Here is a 15,443-nt window from a genome sequence, read left to right on the forward strand (position 1 = left end):
ATGGGCGCCGGTAACTCCACACCTCAAACGGCGTACATCAATAATCCGGTGCGCAATATACTCGCTATTCAAATAACTCCGAGCGTAGTTAGTCGTCTAGAAGGTACGAAACAAATCGCTGAAGCTGCCATACCAGCACCAACAAAAGAAGAGCAAGTCCATTGCGCACGCTGTTGCACTTGTGGTTTCCTTAAGGGTAAGGATGAGGAGGCTAGCTTATTGGCAATGCAAACAAATAAATTGCAAGAGAGTCAATACGTGAAGACTTTGGAAAAATTGGAATCGCTGTTGGGCAAGCCAGTAAGATTAGCAGATGTAAATAGTGAGAATCTCAAGAAATTGGAGCATAAGCTTATGAAATGTTATAGCGAGAATCCACGCCAACCACTACATTGTGCGGATGTAGCTAAAGAATATCAGAATTTCGTATTCAAGCAGCAAATCAATACAATTCTTACAGCAAAAGATATATCAACGCATAGCAATAAATAAATGTACATTTTTATTGCATGCAATAAAATTTGCTTGAAGAAATTCTTTCATGCGAGTATATCATACATGATGGGCCAGCTAGTGTCTGGACTTGGGAATTTTATTGAATGGTAGACTCGGCATGAAATTATGGTAGAAAAAGTATGTACTATGCAGGTGCAGGATCAGTTGAGTTAACGTTAATTTGACGAGCGCAAGACCTTCGCTCAAGCGTTCCTGCTATGTTGTAGCAGTGCTTCGCCCCATCCAATAGGTGCGACCAATCACAAATTGTCATCAATGTCCTCTAACGGGAGTCGAAAGAAACTTGCTGTTTCAACATGGATAGCCCATAATGAGAGGTGTGTAAGAGGCGTTGGTTCCACAATATAATTGAAGAGATGGTAGGGGGGTGGGGTTTGGGGGACACATTGCAAGCAGTACATACATTTTGTATGTCGGGGTTGATTCTGGATAGGGAAGAGTTTAACCTGTCACAGTACCCAGATCGAAGTTGAGCTAGAGTGACGCGCATTTCTCTAGGGTGTGTTCCTCCTGTACTAGTTTTGGGTATTTTTCATTAAATACTGGATTCGCCGGGCAGTTCCTGGCATAGAGGTTTGTGAATATCACTGAGGACCTGCTTGAGCTTTTTTGCTTCATACGGCTATGTTCTAAGGTGCCGTATTTCCTCATAATGCTTATGGAGATAACCCCGTAAGCCCATGGGTGGTGTTGCCCCATCAATCAGATGTCTGTTGGGATGCTCAGATTTCTGGGTATTCAACAGAAAGTGTTTGGTTAGCATTTCATGTCTCTTCCTAATGGGAGTACTCTCGCCTCATTATGTAGATGGTGTACTGATGAGCGTTTCTTTATCTTTACCCCAAGTGCTGCCGGCAAGAGATTTGAGGATTTTTTTACGACTAGATTTTCGGTACAATTGCGGCTGCATGCTCTCCAAAATATAGATCCTGATCGAACGTAACACCCAAGATTTTAGGGTGTAAGACAGTCGATAGCGTCGTGCCATAGACGTAGATGTTCAATATGGTCCACATTTGGCGCGTCCATGTTTAAATAAGGTCGCCGATGATTTAGTCGGTGACAATATCAGGTTTCGCGAGGCGAAGAAACTGGAGAGATCAGTGAGATAGCTGTTTATTTTGTTACAAAGCTCATCGATTTGTGGACCTCATGGAACTTGGTGGTGGGGAGGGAGGGATGGCCTGAAGGTTTAATGTGGCCATATAAATCGTTCCCGATATGGTCGGGCTAGCACCTCAATGGTGCTGTGTTGCCGGAGCGTACCGGATCTTTATCCGGCAAAGGACCATCACATCGATAACGCTCCCCAAAGACTTCGGGGATTAACCTTATCACTACAGCAGCAACAACAACATCTGTGGACCTGGGCCCGTTTCTGCTATCACTAGCTTGGCTGAATTTATAAGACGCATGTGGGCAGCGCCTTATAAGTACACCCTGCAGTCCTTTATTTTGTATTATAAACTTAATTTGTTAGTCTAAAGTGGCAAGATCTTCGACACTTTTCATATCCTGCAGGTCTCCAGCCCCCTTTCTTATTATGTGCAACCCTTTTTATGTTACGAATTGCTAACGAGAAGTTAATTAAGTTCTCCATTGTGTCGTGTGAATAAATATAAATAAGGAAACATTTTTTCTTCAAGTTTACGGAAATTTGTCTGAAAACAACTTAAATATTTATGTTAAAACTATAAAAAAACAAATGTTTTTTTTTTTTCTAATCATTAGGCCCCTTGTCTTGTCAGAGAACATATACCCAATGAGAAGGCGTTTTATGACGAATTTTCGGATAGGATCCATTTGCCTGTGAAACGTCTTGAGTTTCGCAACGGCACCAAAATCATGGTGATCGATTCCCCACAAAAAATGTTAGAGAAATTTTCAACAGAATTCGAGGAACATATTGAGAACTCTCTTATTATACTCAGGGTGCTTTGCACACAGAGTGTATTAACTTTGATTGGATAACGGTTGGTTGTACAGGTTTAAAGGAATCGAGATAGATATCGATTTCCATATATCAAAATCATCAGTATCGAAAAAAAATTTGATTGAGCCATGCCCGTCCGTCCATCCGTCTGTCCGTTAACATGATAACTTGAGTAAATTTTGAGGCGTCTTTATGAAATTTGGTATGTAGATTCCTGGGCACTCATCTCAGAGGCCTGTTTAAAATGAACGATATCGGCCTATAACCACGCCCACTTTTTCGATATCGAAAATTTCGAAAAACAGAAAAAATGCGATAATTCATTACCAAAGACGGTTAAAGCGATGAAACTTGGTAGGTGGGTTGGCCTCATGACGCAGAATAGAAAACTAGTAAAATTTTGGACAGTGGGCGTGGTAATTTAAAAGTTTTGCAAGCTATAATTTGACAGTCGTTGAAGATATCATGATGAAATTTGGCAGGAACGTTACTACTATTGCTATATATGTGCTAAATAAAAATTAGCAGAATCGGATGAAGAACAAGCCAACTTATAAAAAAAATTGTTTAAGTAAAATTTTAACAAAAAATTGAATATCTTTACAGTATATAAGTAAATTATGTCAACATTCAACTCCAGTAATGATATGGTGCAACAAAATACAAAAATAAAAGAAAATTTGAAAATGGGCGTAGCTCCGCCCCGTTTTCATTTAATTTTTCTAGAATACTTTTAATGCCATAAGTCGAACAAAACTCTACCAATCCTTGTAAAATTTGGTAGGGCATAGATTCTATAACTGTTTTCTGTGAAAATGGGCGAAATCGGTTGAAGCCACTCCCAGTTTTTATACACAGTCAACCGTCTGTCCTTCCGCTCGACCTTTGACACGATAACTTGAGCAAAAATCGATATATCTTTATCTTTTATAGTTCACGTACTTATCTGAACTCACTTTATCTTGGTATAAAAAATGGCCGAAATCCGACTGTGCCACGCTCACTTTTCGATATCGAAAATTACGAAAAATGAAAAAATGCCATAATTCTATACCAAATACGAAAAAAGGCATGAAGCATGGTAATTTGATTGGTTTATTGACGCAAAATATAACTTTAGAAAAAACTTTGTAAAACCGATGTGACAGCTACCATATTAAGCAGAAGAAAATGAAAAAGTTCTGCAGGGCGAAATCAAAAGCCCTTGGAATCTTGGCAGGAATACTCGTACTGTTCGTGGTATTACATATACAAGTAAATTAGCGGTACCCGACAGATGATGTTCTGGGTCACCCTGGTCCACATTTTGGTCGATAATTCGAAAACGCCTTCACATATACAACTAAGCGTCACTCCCTTTTAAAACCCTCATTAATACCTTTAATTGAATACCCATATCGTACAAACACATTATAAAGTTACCCCTGGTCCAGCTTTATGGCGTTATCTCGAAACGGCGTCCACCTATGGAACTAAGGCCCACTCCCTTTTAAAATACTCATTAACACCTTTCATTTGATACCCATATCGTACAAACACATTCTAGAGTCACTCCTGGTCCACCTTTATGGGCATATCCCGAAATGGCATCCACCAGTAGAACTTGGACCCATTGCCTTTTAAATACTCCATCTGATACCCGTGTCATACAAACACATTCCAGGGTTACCCTAGGTGCATTTTCCTACATTGGGATTTTCCCTTATGTTGTCTCCAAAGCTCTCAGCTGAGTATGTAATGTTCGGTTACACCCGAACTTAGCCTTCCTTACTTCTTTTTCAACTAAATTTTGTCTGTGTTCCTGCACTTTCTGTTAGCAAATGTTGTGTAATTTCAAAGCAAATTCTTCGCAAAAATACAATCAGTTTATGATTTCAGATGATTGTTGCAAATGTGTAATTTTAAAAGTTTAATTAAAAACTCAATAAATTATTTTAAATGAAATTAAGAATTTAATTTTTGCATTCAGAATCTAAAAAATACATGGGTTTTAGAGTTTTTTTATCATAATCATTTGTGGCAAATTTGTTTTTTGTTTCGGGTTTACAGTCTAACAAAGCAGAAAAACGCCTTTTTTACTTTTTCGCCGACGTTTCGACCTTTTATTTTGGTCTTCTTCAGGGACGAATGACAAAAAACATAAAACTTAGTATATAAAGCATTGCATTACAACAGAGGTTGAGTTAATAATAATTAAATATATAAACAAAAGTACATATATAACACAACTATAGATATCACAGATTCTTACTCGAAATTACTGCGTTCCTCCTTGTCCAGTTGTTTTGTATAAATATTTTGTTTTCTGCATTGTGCAGGAATGGTCATATATAAAAAAAAAATTTATTATTAAGGCTTGGGAATTAGCTTTTTTAAATTTGAATAAAAATTTAAAAAGAAATAAATAATAAAATGAACACACAATGTAATTCAAACAACGAACTATATATATGTATACGTTAGGGCGGGTCAAATTGCATGGGGAAAAATGGGAGGAAAACTTCAGGTGCACATCCAGTTTCTGAATCTATTGATCATGCTGAGTAATCTTTAATGTAACTTTTGTGTAATGAGTCCATGGGGCCATAGGTCTGAAATGAATTTCGAGCCTCCCTAATTTTGTTAGAAAATTTCATATCCCAATCCGAATCTGAATTTTAAATTTATTTTCATCTATTTTATTTGTGAGAGCCGCTCTTCGGATTGGGATATAAAATTTTCTAACAAAATTAGGGAGGCTAGAAATTCATTTCAGACCTATGGTCCCATGGACAATATTACTCAGTATGACCCATAGATTTAGAAATTGGATGTGCCTTTTCAACAATAAATTTTAGCCACCCTAGTATACGTATTTAACGTTTTGTTGATATTTTGTCAGCCGGATCGTGCTTGATGGATTGTGTAGAGCAGCTGATGATTGTTGAAATCGTTAGAAAATACACGCGTAGTTGTCGCTGATGTTTTTAGCTTCTATGCTTCTTCTGTTAACGCAGTTTTTATAAGCTTTTATAAATATTTCTTCTAATTGTATTCTTTTTCCCCAAATTTTCTCTCTGGCCAATACTTTGGTTCCTTCGAAATCAAATCTATGGTAATAGCGTGGAGGGCGAGTGCACTTTTTTCTGTCTCTTTCTTCTCAACCGTTTTTATACTCAGCGTGCTTTACACACAGAGTATATTAATTTTGATTGTATAACGGTTGGTTGTACAGGTATAAAGGAATCGAGATAGATATAGACTTCCATATATCAAAATCATCAGTATCGAAAAAAAAATTTGATTGAGCCATGTCCGTCTGTCCGTCCGTTAACACGATAACTTGAGTAAATATTGAGATATCTTCATCAAATGTGGTATATGAGCATAACTGGACCCATAATAGATTGGTGCTGAAAATGAGCGAAATCGGATGATAACCACGCCCACTTTTTATGTATATAACATTTTGGAAAACACAAAAAAAATTATTATTTAGTAAATAATACACCTAGAATGTTGAAATTTGACATGTGGACTGATATTGCGACTCTGGATAAAAATTTGCAAAAAGTTTTTAAAATGGGCGTGGCGCCGCCCACTTGTGATAAAATCAATTTTACAAATATTATTAATCATAAATCAAAAATCGTTAAACCTATCGTAACAAAATTCCGCAGGGAGGTTGTCTTTACTATAAGGAATGCTTTGAAGAAAACTTAACGAAATCGGTTAAGAACCACGCCCACTTTTATATACAAGATTTTTAAAAGGGTCGTAGACGAAAATAATAAGCTATATCTTAGCGAAAAAGAGCTTTTTATCAATAGAATTTTATTTTCTAAATTGAATTATAACACTAAATTGGAAAAAACTAAAATTTTTGAAAATGGGTGTGGCACCGCCCCTTTTATGACTAAGCAATTTTCTATGTTTCGAGAGCCATAAATCGAAGAGAAATTAACATATCGTAATGAAATTGTGTTAATATATTTTCCTTATAGCAGAAAATATTTCTAGTAAAAATGCACAGGATCGGTTAAAAACCATGGCAACTTGGATATAAAACAAGTTTAAAAGGGTCGTAGACTAGAATAATAAGCTATAACTTAGCAAAAAATTGTTTTGAATCAATGATATTTCACTTATCAAGTTTTATTGTAAGAGGAAATGGGGAGACATTCTTTTTTTTTTCACAGGCCGTGCCACGTGTTATGTAGAAAAGTAATTTATCTGAAATGAAATGTACATTCGAAACTCATGCTGAGTATATAATGTTCGGTTACACCCGAACTTAGACACCTTTACTTGTTTGATAAACTTACTTTGCTAGTCTAAAGTGGCAAGGTCTCCAGCCCCCTTTCTTACTTGGTTGATCATGTGCAACCCTTTTTAGATTGTCCAATCTGATTAGAACGTTTACCGTATATTCTTCGAGGTTTGCACCCTCCGTCGATATCATATGTGCTCTTTCATTAGGATAACTTCCCATATAACCGGAAATGCTATACATTCCAGTTCTTACTAGTGATTGTTTATGCCTAAGACACTTGCAGTATTGTCAATTGAGGGATTTTTATCTCGATGAGCACTTGGCCGTAAATTAGGGAGTTTATGAAGCTACAGTTAATGCTTGTTTTCTAAAGTATTTGTGCACCACTGCCTCGGTCGGAGCTACTACTTCCACCTAAAAGAGACTACATTGATATGACAGATTGTGGTATCTGTTTATTACCGGATCTGCAGACTCTACCCGTTAAATTAATTTGGATTTGAAACTGAGCTAGGCTATTCTGAAAAGGGCATCACAACCCTTGACACTTCTATTTAAACAGTGGAATATTGTATCTGATTTTGTCCCATCAACGAATTATTTATGCTTAGTAACCAGATGCCATTGTCCATAAAAACGAAAATGTTTTAGATAGACCTTATATCTTACCACGGTAAGGCCTTATGATTATGCACCCAATTAAAAGCTAGTAGAAAGAAACGGTCGTGCACCCAAATATTTGTCAGGGAACATGAAGCCTTCGTTGTACCGCTGATCTATTTAATAAGATCCGTTGCGTGTTTGACACTGTGAGGAAGAGCCATACGATGGCAGGTGCTCACGTTAAGCATATCGTATTAATTCCCACCCTTTCCATAGCCTTGCGTCAACCTTCTTTTAGCTTAAAGATCACCATCGAAGCGTATACTCAAAATCAGGTAGTTGGTCCAACATTACACTGGATTGTTTAACACTGTGCCAAGGTGATAGTCTCGTTGCATTTGTTGACGTACTGTTCTTCGTCTCTGAGTTCGTTGGTGGGATGTGCTTTCCACCGCACAGGGACTCCATCGTAAACGATAGAATTCGCAATCGCTACTAATACCAAATGAGAGAAAGGCAAGAAGAAAGCCCCACGAGACTATCATCGTCATCTCACATGCAATTTTACCCCTCCTAGCGACCGTCAAGGTGTGATAGTAGCGTGCCGCGCCTACCACACCGAAGATCCTGGGTTCACGCCCCGGGCAAAGTAACACCTTAATTTTAGAAACAAGATATTTCAATTAGAAGAAATTTTTTCTAAGCGGGGTCGCCTCTCGGCAATGTTTGGCAAGCACTCCGAGTGTATTTCTGCCATGAAAGCTCTCGTCGAAAATTCATCTGCCTTGCAGTTGCCGTTCGGAGTCGGCATAAAACGAGTAGGTGCCGTCCCACCGATTTGTAGGAAAAACTAAAAAGGAGCACAACTGAAATTGGAAGAGCTCGGCCTAAAATCACTTCGGAGGTTATCGCGCCTAACATTTTTTTTAGCGCCTACCTAATCCAATTCGGAAACTTATAAAAAAATTATACATGGTGGGATTTGCCTCCGGGGATAGTTCCACTTTTAATTTTTCCTATAAATTGGCGGTATTGGACCTACATGTTTAATGCCGACTCTGAACGGTAGCTGCAAAGCAGATGAGTTTTAACTGAGAAGCTTTCAATGGCAGAAATACACTCGGAGTGTTGCCAAGCCACTGCCGAGGGGCGACTCAGTTTAGAATTACGCTACCAGCACCATGACGGCCGCCGGAAACTACCTCCTAGCAATCAAAGACATTCATCCTATCCGCATTAGCGGTGAATCCGATGTCAGATGCCCAGGCATGTAAATCTCGAAATGCCTCATCCACCAGGAATCGGATTATTAGCAAGCATTTGCCATTTCCACATTTGAGCATTTGTTTGATGACTAGCGTCCAAAGAAAAGGTTGCGTTATGCCGCTGCTCAATGATATTCTGGACTCATATAGTGATAATTGAGCACGGAAGAGAGCAATATTAGAAAACCTGCAGGAAGATCGGTGATGCAGAAAAAGTTTTTTGCGCCAAGCAGTCATATCAGATTTATATATTTTTTTTGTATTATTATAACCTTATCCTCTGCACCTTACTTCCGATTTCATCTCTGATTCCGGCTCCGATTCCGATAATGCAATGTAAGTTCGACTCCAGTTCATTGAAGTCCAGTTTAATTTTCTGTAACATCTTGCGACGTGTTAAGTTAGCAGACGAAACAGAGAAAATGGTTAACTGAATTTTCTGCAGGTCTTGCGACTGTTAAGAGAATTTTCTGTACGTCTTGCGTCAAATAAGCACAAGTGGCAATAAAACAGCTATTGCTTCAACCAACTGCTTGTGTAAATATTATTGTACAATATTCACTGATTTTGATCAATATTTTAACTGCGCAATATCTTATTTATTGCCGGTATGAGCAGAAAAGCTTTTCGACAATTTGCTCTCAAATCGAATTGACATCCGTTAACCCTCCGATTAGCGGTGAGTAAATTCAACACATCTTAGCGTTGTCGTCTGGCCAGACGAAATTTAACACTTTGAACTTTATCCACAAATATCTGAATTTTGAAGAGAACTCGTTGTTGTTGTTGTTGTTGTTGAAGCAGTGCTTCGCCCTACCTAATAGTTCCTACCGATCACAAATTGTCATCAATATCCTCTAACAGGAGTCCAAGAAAACTTCCTGTTTCAACAGGGGTGGACCATAAGGAAAGGGGTGTTAGAGGCGTTGGTTCCACATTACAATTAAAGAGATGGTTTGTGATATGTGGGGACACATTGCAAGCGGGGCATAAATTTTGTATGTCGGGGTTGATTCTGGATAGGTAGGAGTTTAAACTGTTACAGTATCCAGAAAGAAGTTGAGCTAGAGTGACTCCCTTTTCCTTGGGGAGTATGCGTTCCTCTTCCGAAAGTTTTGCGTACTGCTCTTTGAGTACTGGATTCACCGGGCATTCTTGGCATAAAGGTCCGACGCCTGTTTGTGGTGTTCACTGAGGACCTGCTTGTGTTTTTTTTTTGCTCCATACGGCTGAGTTCTCAGGTGCCGTATTTCCTCATAATGCTTACGGAGATGATTTATTAAGCCCCCAGGCGGCGTTGGCTCATCAATCAGATGCCTGTTGGGATGCCCAGGTTTCTGGGTATTCAACAGGATCTGTTTGGTTAGCATCTCATTTCTCTACCTGATGGGGAGTATTCTCGCCTCATTATGTAGATGGTGTTCTGGGGACATAAGAAGACAGCCCGTGGCGGTTCTGAGAGCAGTATTTTGGCAGGCCTGTAGCTTCTTCCAGTGGGTAGTTTTTAGGCTTGGCTGGCCAATTGCTTTGTATGTGGTAATGAGAGTTTCTTTGTCTTTTCCCCAAGTACTGCCAGCAAGGGATTTGAGGATTTTATTACGGCTCTGTATTTTCGGTACAATTGCGGCTGCATGCTCACCAAAATGTAGATCCTGATCAAACGTCACACCCCAGATTTTGGGTGTAGGTCAGTCAGTAGCGTAGTGCCATCGACGTGGATGTTCAAAATGGTCACCATTTGGGACGTCCATGTTGTAAATAAGGTCGCGGAGGATTTAGTCGGTGATAGTGCCAGGTTTCGCGAGGCGAAAAAACTGGAGAGCAGGGAGGTAGCCGTTAATTCTGTTGCAAAGCTTATCGATCTGTAGGCCTGGGCCTGTGGCTATTATTGTGCAGTCATCGGCGTTGGGAACGAGAGTAACTCGTTCTGGTGGCGAAGGTAGCTTAGATATGTCTGGGCCCACTACTTTGGCGGTGATGGTAATTGGTGACGGGCTGAATTTATGTTTATGTGCGTATCTGTTGGCCCTCCTTCTACCTTTGTCGACCGTAGAATGCATTTATATTGTCGGCAGAAAGCGCTCGCGCATTTTTTCGCATCCGACAGCACTTTATCGCCAAAGGCGATGGAAACTTTGTCATTGTGCCTAGACGGTGTTATGGTACGCATTTTCTAAGGGAAGCAGCAAGGAAGGCGGTCGGCATGATGTGTTGGTGCACAGTGGCTAGTCATTGTCGGCTGGGGCGGGTCCTTGCCAACCTTACTGTTCCTGCGCCATAAATAGAAAAAAATTCCTATCATGCCTATCAAAAAACTCAGCTGTCAGATTAAAAAAAAAACTGACAGAATTCAAGATAAAACAACATCCGGCCGAACCGGATGTCACGGACAGACCGTTAACATTCAAAAATTTCAAATTCAAAAAAAAGTAACGCAAAAAAAATCGTACCGGAAACGACCGGTTATTAACTGTTGAAAATTAAAATACAAAAAAAAGCTGAAAATTAAAAAAAAGAAGAAACAGAACTGGGCCGAATATACAGAGGGGCGCCGCGGGTGTTGTTGCGACGCCCGGTGCTTAGCCCACCCGCAAAAACCATGGCCACCGACGCACTTAAATTTCGGTGGCCCCTTACCTGGTAACCCTACGTGCCTTCTAAGTAAATGGTGACGCCAGCATTCCCATATTATTTACAAGTTTATTCAGATTTCATTATTACTATCGTATGTATGCTATAAAAGAAATATTTCAAGCTATTCCTATATTTATGTCACCCCCTATTGCTTGACAAGGGTTATAAGTGCTTGGTGTGAGAAAAAAAAATTGTAAATAAATGTGCTTATGAATAGTAGATATATTACATACAAAGTAAAAATTTGGTTAAGTGCCCTTTTTCTTTTCATTCACAAACCTATTTTAGGGCTACAACGTTTGGATACAAATTCCGATAATTGGGGCGCCCTTACAAAATTAATATGTTGTTGTAGCTTATTTTTGAGTTTAACAAAATACCAATTCGGTATAACGCATTGTATAATGGCACTAATATATAATATGTACTAAGAAAATTGTTATAAACGCAACTAAGACTAATTTTGGGGTAAATCATACTCCTCGAAGAAAACGTAAACTGTTTTGCATTTACCAGTCAGTGCTGGTATTGTTTTGTTTTTTGTTCAACTAAGTCTTAAAAGAAAAGTAAATTAAAATAATAAAATGAAAGAGCAAAGAAAATAATTCAGAGTTGAAATGTTTCATGTATGTATATAATAATATTACTTGAATACGTATGAATTTATTTTTGACATATATTCATATGGAATGAAGCAATTTAAGTTCCACTGCAAATTTTATGATTTGTAAGTTAAGCTCGACAATGCATTCACTTCTTGAGTTGAGTTTGATGATGAAAAAAGCAATAAAGTAGATGCCATATTAATTATTCACAATTTACACGGGCATGCTGCAGTTAGCAAGATGGCAGTAAGTAATGAAAATTTGCATGTACTTTAATTTACATTAGGGGGACTCATGAAAGCATATAAACTTATAAGGTGTAAAATTATATCCATTTACACACGCTGTTATATGAACGCGCCTAGTAATACTCTTGATAAACTTGATTGTTTATCAGCTGTATTATTGCCAAACAAAATTTTTTTGATTGTTATACAAATTAAAAAATGCCAAGATTAAGTGAAAATCAAAACTAAAACGTCTTTGCTAAGATATTCTTGTAAATGACTTGCTGATGTTGGAGATTTCTGACGAAAATGCCTGCTGTAATGTCTGCAAGGTTGCATTCCTTTGAGTTTACCGCGTTTACACAATGAAATGTGCGCGTAAATTTATACAAATTGTGTAAATGATTTTTCATACAAAATTTGACAGTTCGTTTACGCACTAGATAAATTTATACGTTTACACACTTTATAAGGCATTTATACGGTTACATGAGTCCCCTTATTATCACTAAATTTAACAGTTTACTGATAAAGATTATAGAAAATAGTATATTTTTTGTTGATAATGTAAATTAATTTGCATTACTCGTTAATTGCATCCCTTAATATAAATTTAATGCGTTTTAACTGATAATGCAACTGAATTTGAATTACCAATGAATCTTTATTCCTTACAGAAACAATATCAATACCCCTGGCTCATTCCAAAAACATATCCGCAACAATTGCATTAATTAAGAGTAATAGTAAAATTTTACTGTAACGCAAAGCAAATGTTAATACCTGAAACTTTTTTTTTTTTTTTTTTCACAGGCAGTACAAATTGCCTACCTATGACCATTAAGATATGTTTTGTGTTTTTTTTTTTTTTTTTGCTTCTAAGTTAATTAGACCTCTTTACTTAACTTTACGTTACGTCTACTTTTTTTTTTTTTTGCATGGTATAATAGGTTAACTTTACTACAAGTGGATGCAGCTTGCTCACCTTAACTTAAGTATATGCATGTATGTATGTATTACGTGTTAGGATTCTATACTAGGGTGATAGACTTAAATTTGAATATCTTTGTATATTAACAATATATGATGTTGCAGAGTCAAAAAAAAAATTAAAGAACAAGGTTGAGGCTACAAATACGTATATTTAGTTCAGTATTGGAACGAACTCACCGCTTTAACCGCTGATATTCGTTGTCGCAATTGGGATGGCCACAGGCCTATATTCGCTGCCCTGTGGTTGTTATTGCAGCTGGTATTATTGTAGCCCGTATGGTCGTAGCTGATAAGGTTGCGGCTAATATTGTTATAGCCGGTATGGTCGTAGCTGATAAGGTTGCGGCTAATATTGTTATAGCCGGTATGGTCGTAGCTGATAAGGATGCGGCTAATATTGTTGTCGGTGGTACCGCCTAGTGGTTTGCGCTCGTGGTTGGCGCTAATGAAGGGGTTGGGGGAGGTACTACCGATGGTGATGCCCGTGATAATAGTAGGTGCCGTTGGTGGTGGTTGGCGCTTCGGGTCGAGGTAACCGAGCGAACCGGGTGGCGATTTAGCTTCGTGCTACCCTTTTACGAGCCGGATGACTTGGCTATTTTGGCGTTGATTGTATTACACGGCAGCGTACTGCTGGCCCTGGAGGCGGAGGTGGTGTCGGACGCTTTTCCGCAGGTGGTAGTGTTCTTCGTAAACGTAGAGGAAGGGGTTTATCTCACTAGGTGTGACTGCGAGCGCCGACCTACTTCAACTGGATCTTGTATCCACACAACACAACTGGTGCAAGGTTTATTACCACCCAAAATAGACGCGTAGAAACGAGATTTGTCGGAAAGAACGATTTCGGTGCTTTGCGCTATCGACTTTTTCCTAGTTTCTGGACAATTACCTGCTTACGCGCACAGCCGGCGAGGATGTTTTGTGATTAGTTGAGTATCGTTGGGGATGCGCAGTGAGCAATAAGGTTATCAAAGCAGTATAGTTGAGTATCGTTGGGGATGCAAAGTGAGCAATAAGTTTACTAAAGCTGTATATTAGCGGAGCTTGACGTCTTTGCTACTGAAGTTATGCCCCTAGATGTTATATATTCCCATTTGTATAATTGTAGGGCCGCCAAAATTTCGCTCACGCAATTTTCCACCTTTCCTCTTTTTTTTCTTGCCGGAAACTCATGGCAATTTTCCGCTAGTGATTGCCGGTCTGTTTTTTTTCTTGTTTTTCGATACTTTTATCGCAACTTTCGCCCCATCACTAGGTGTGTTCACGCGAATACGCTCCCAAGTGGACCGTAACCGTAGACCGTAGCAGCAGACCCTAACAACGGATTCGATAGGGACTTTACGGTGGACCAAAGTTTACCTATACCGGCAGAGAGGTTACAATCGCTAAGGTGCTCCTCCCATTTCGCACGCTTGTGTTCATCCACAAGCAATCTGATGCGTTGTTTTATATCCCTTATTTGGGGGTCACCGGGATCGAGGTGTCTTATTAGGTCACGTTTTCTCGCTAAACTTGCGGCCTCCACCGGAAAGTGGAGCCGAATTTCGGGAATTCTACGGGCACGAATGAAGCGAGCCGAGGCGGATTCAATGACCTTGCGGAAAGCACGCTCCCCTTGGTGGGCATCAGTCGTGATAGGAAGGGCAGCAAAGCGGTTGTCTGTAAATGATTTGTATTCGTCCCACTTTCCTTTTTTAAAGTTTGTGAAAGTACGTTTTTCTGTGGCAATCAAGTCGGCGTTACGCTCGAGCGAAATAAGTATGCATAGGCAGGTGGTCGGATGCCAATGTTACCGTCGGCTGCCAGTTGACGCAGTTTACGAGTTCTGCGCTCACGATTGATATATCCAGCGAACTGTGACAGCATCCTGCCATACGTGTGGGGGCATCTCCATTTATTGTGCAGAACGTCGTTTCTTTTATTTGATCCGCCAACATCTCACCCCTACTGTCCGCCCGCAAGTTTGAATGCCATAGATCATGATGGGCATTATCGCCTAAGATAATGCGATTGTTGCCAGTGAGTAAGGCGCTGATATTAGGGCAGTATCCACTGGAGCAACAGGTGGCAGGAGGGATGTAGATGTTGATGATTTCTAGGTTTGCATCGCCTGACCAGACAGATAAGCCTTGACGTTCTAAGACACTGTCCCTGCGGCCGATGTCATGATCTCATGTATGATATTGCACAGAGTTATGTATGGTAAACGCGAGGCCGCCTCCATTACCCAGAACAGGTCTGCAGAGCAGATCTTGCTGTGAGTTTAGTCTCTTGAATCGCAGCAATGCGGATGTTGTGCCGCTTCATGAAATCGACTATCTCCGTGATCTTCCCAGTTAATCCATTACAATTTAACTGCAGAATTCTGAAGTGCATGGGGGGAGACGTCGTCACTCTGGGAGTAAGTGACGGGTG

General features: G+C 39.4%; 1 protein-coding gene across 1 annotated transcript; it reads left to right on the top strand.

The window, feature by feature from the left end:
- LOC137249031 (uncharacterized) lies at positions 1-492 on the top strand. Its single transcript, XM_067780111.1, has one exon. The coding sequence runs from the start codon at positions 1-3 to the stop codon at positions 490-492; it is 492 nt and encodes a 163-aa protein (XP_067636212.1).
- Positions 493-15,443: the final 14,951 nt, after the last annotated feature.

The sequence above is a fragment of the Eurosta solidaginis genome, chromosome 4 (genome assembly GCF_040869045.1).
Source record: "Eurosta solidaginis isolate ZX-2024a chromosome 4, ASM4086904v1, whole genome shotgun sequence".
In the NCBI taxonomy this organism is placed as follows: domain Eukaryota; kingdom Metazoa; phylum Arthropoda; class Insecta; order Diptera; family Tephritidae; genus Eurosta; species Eurosta solidaginis.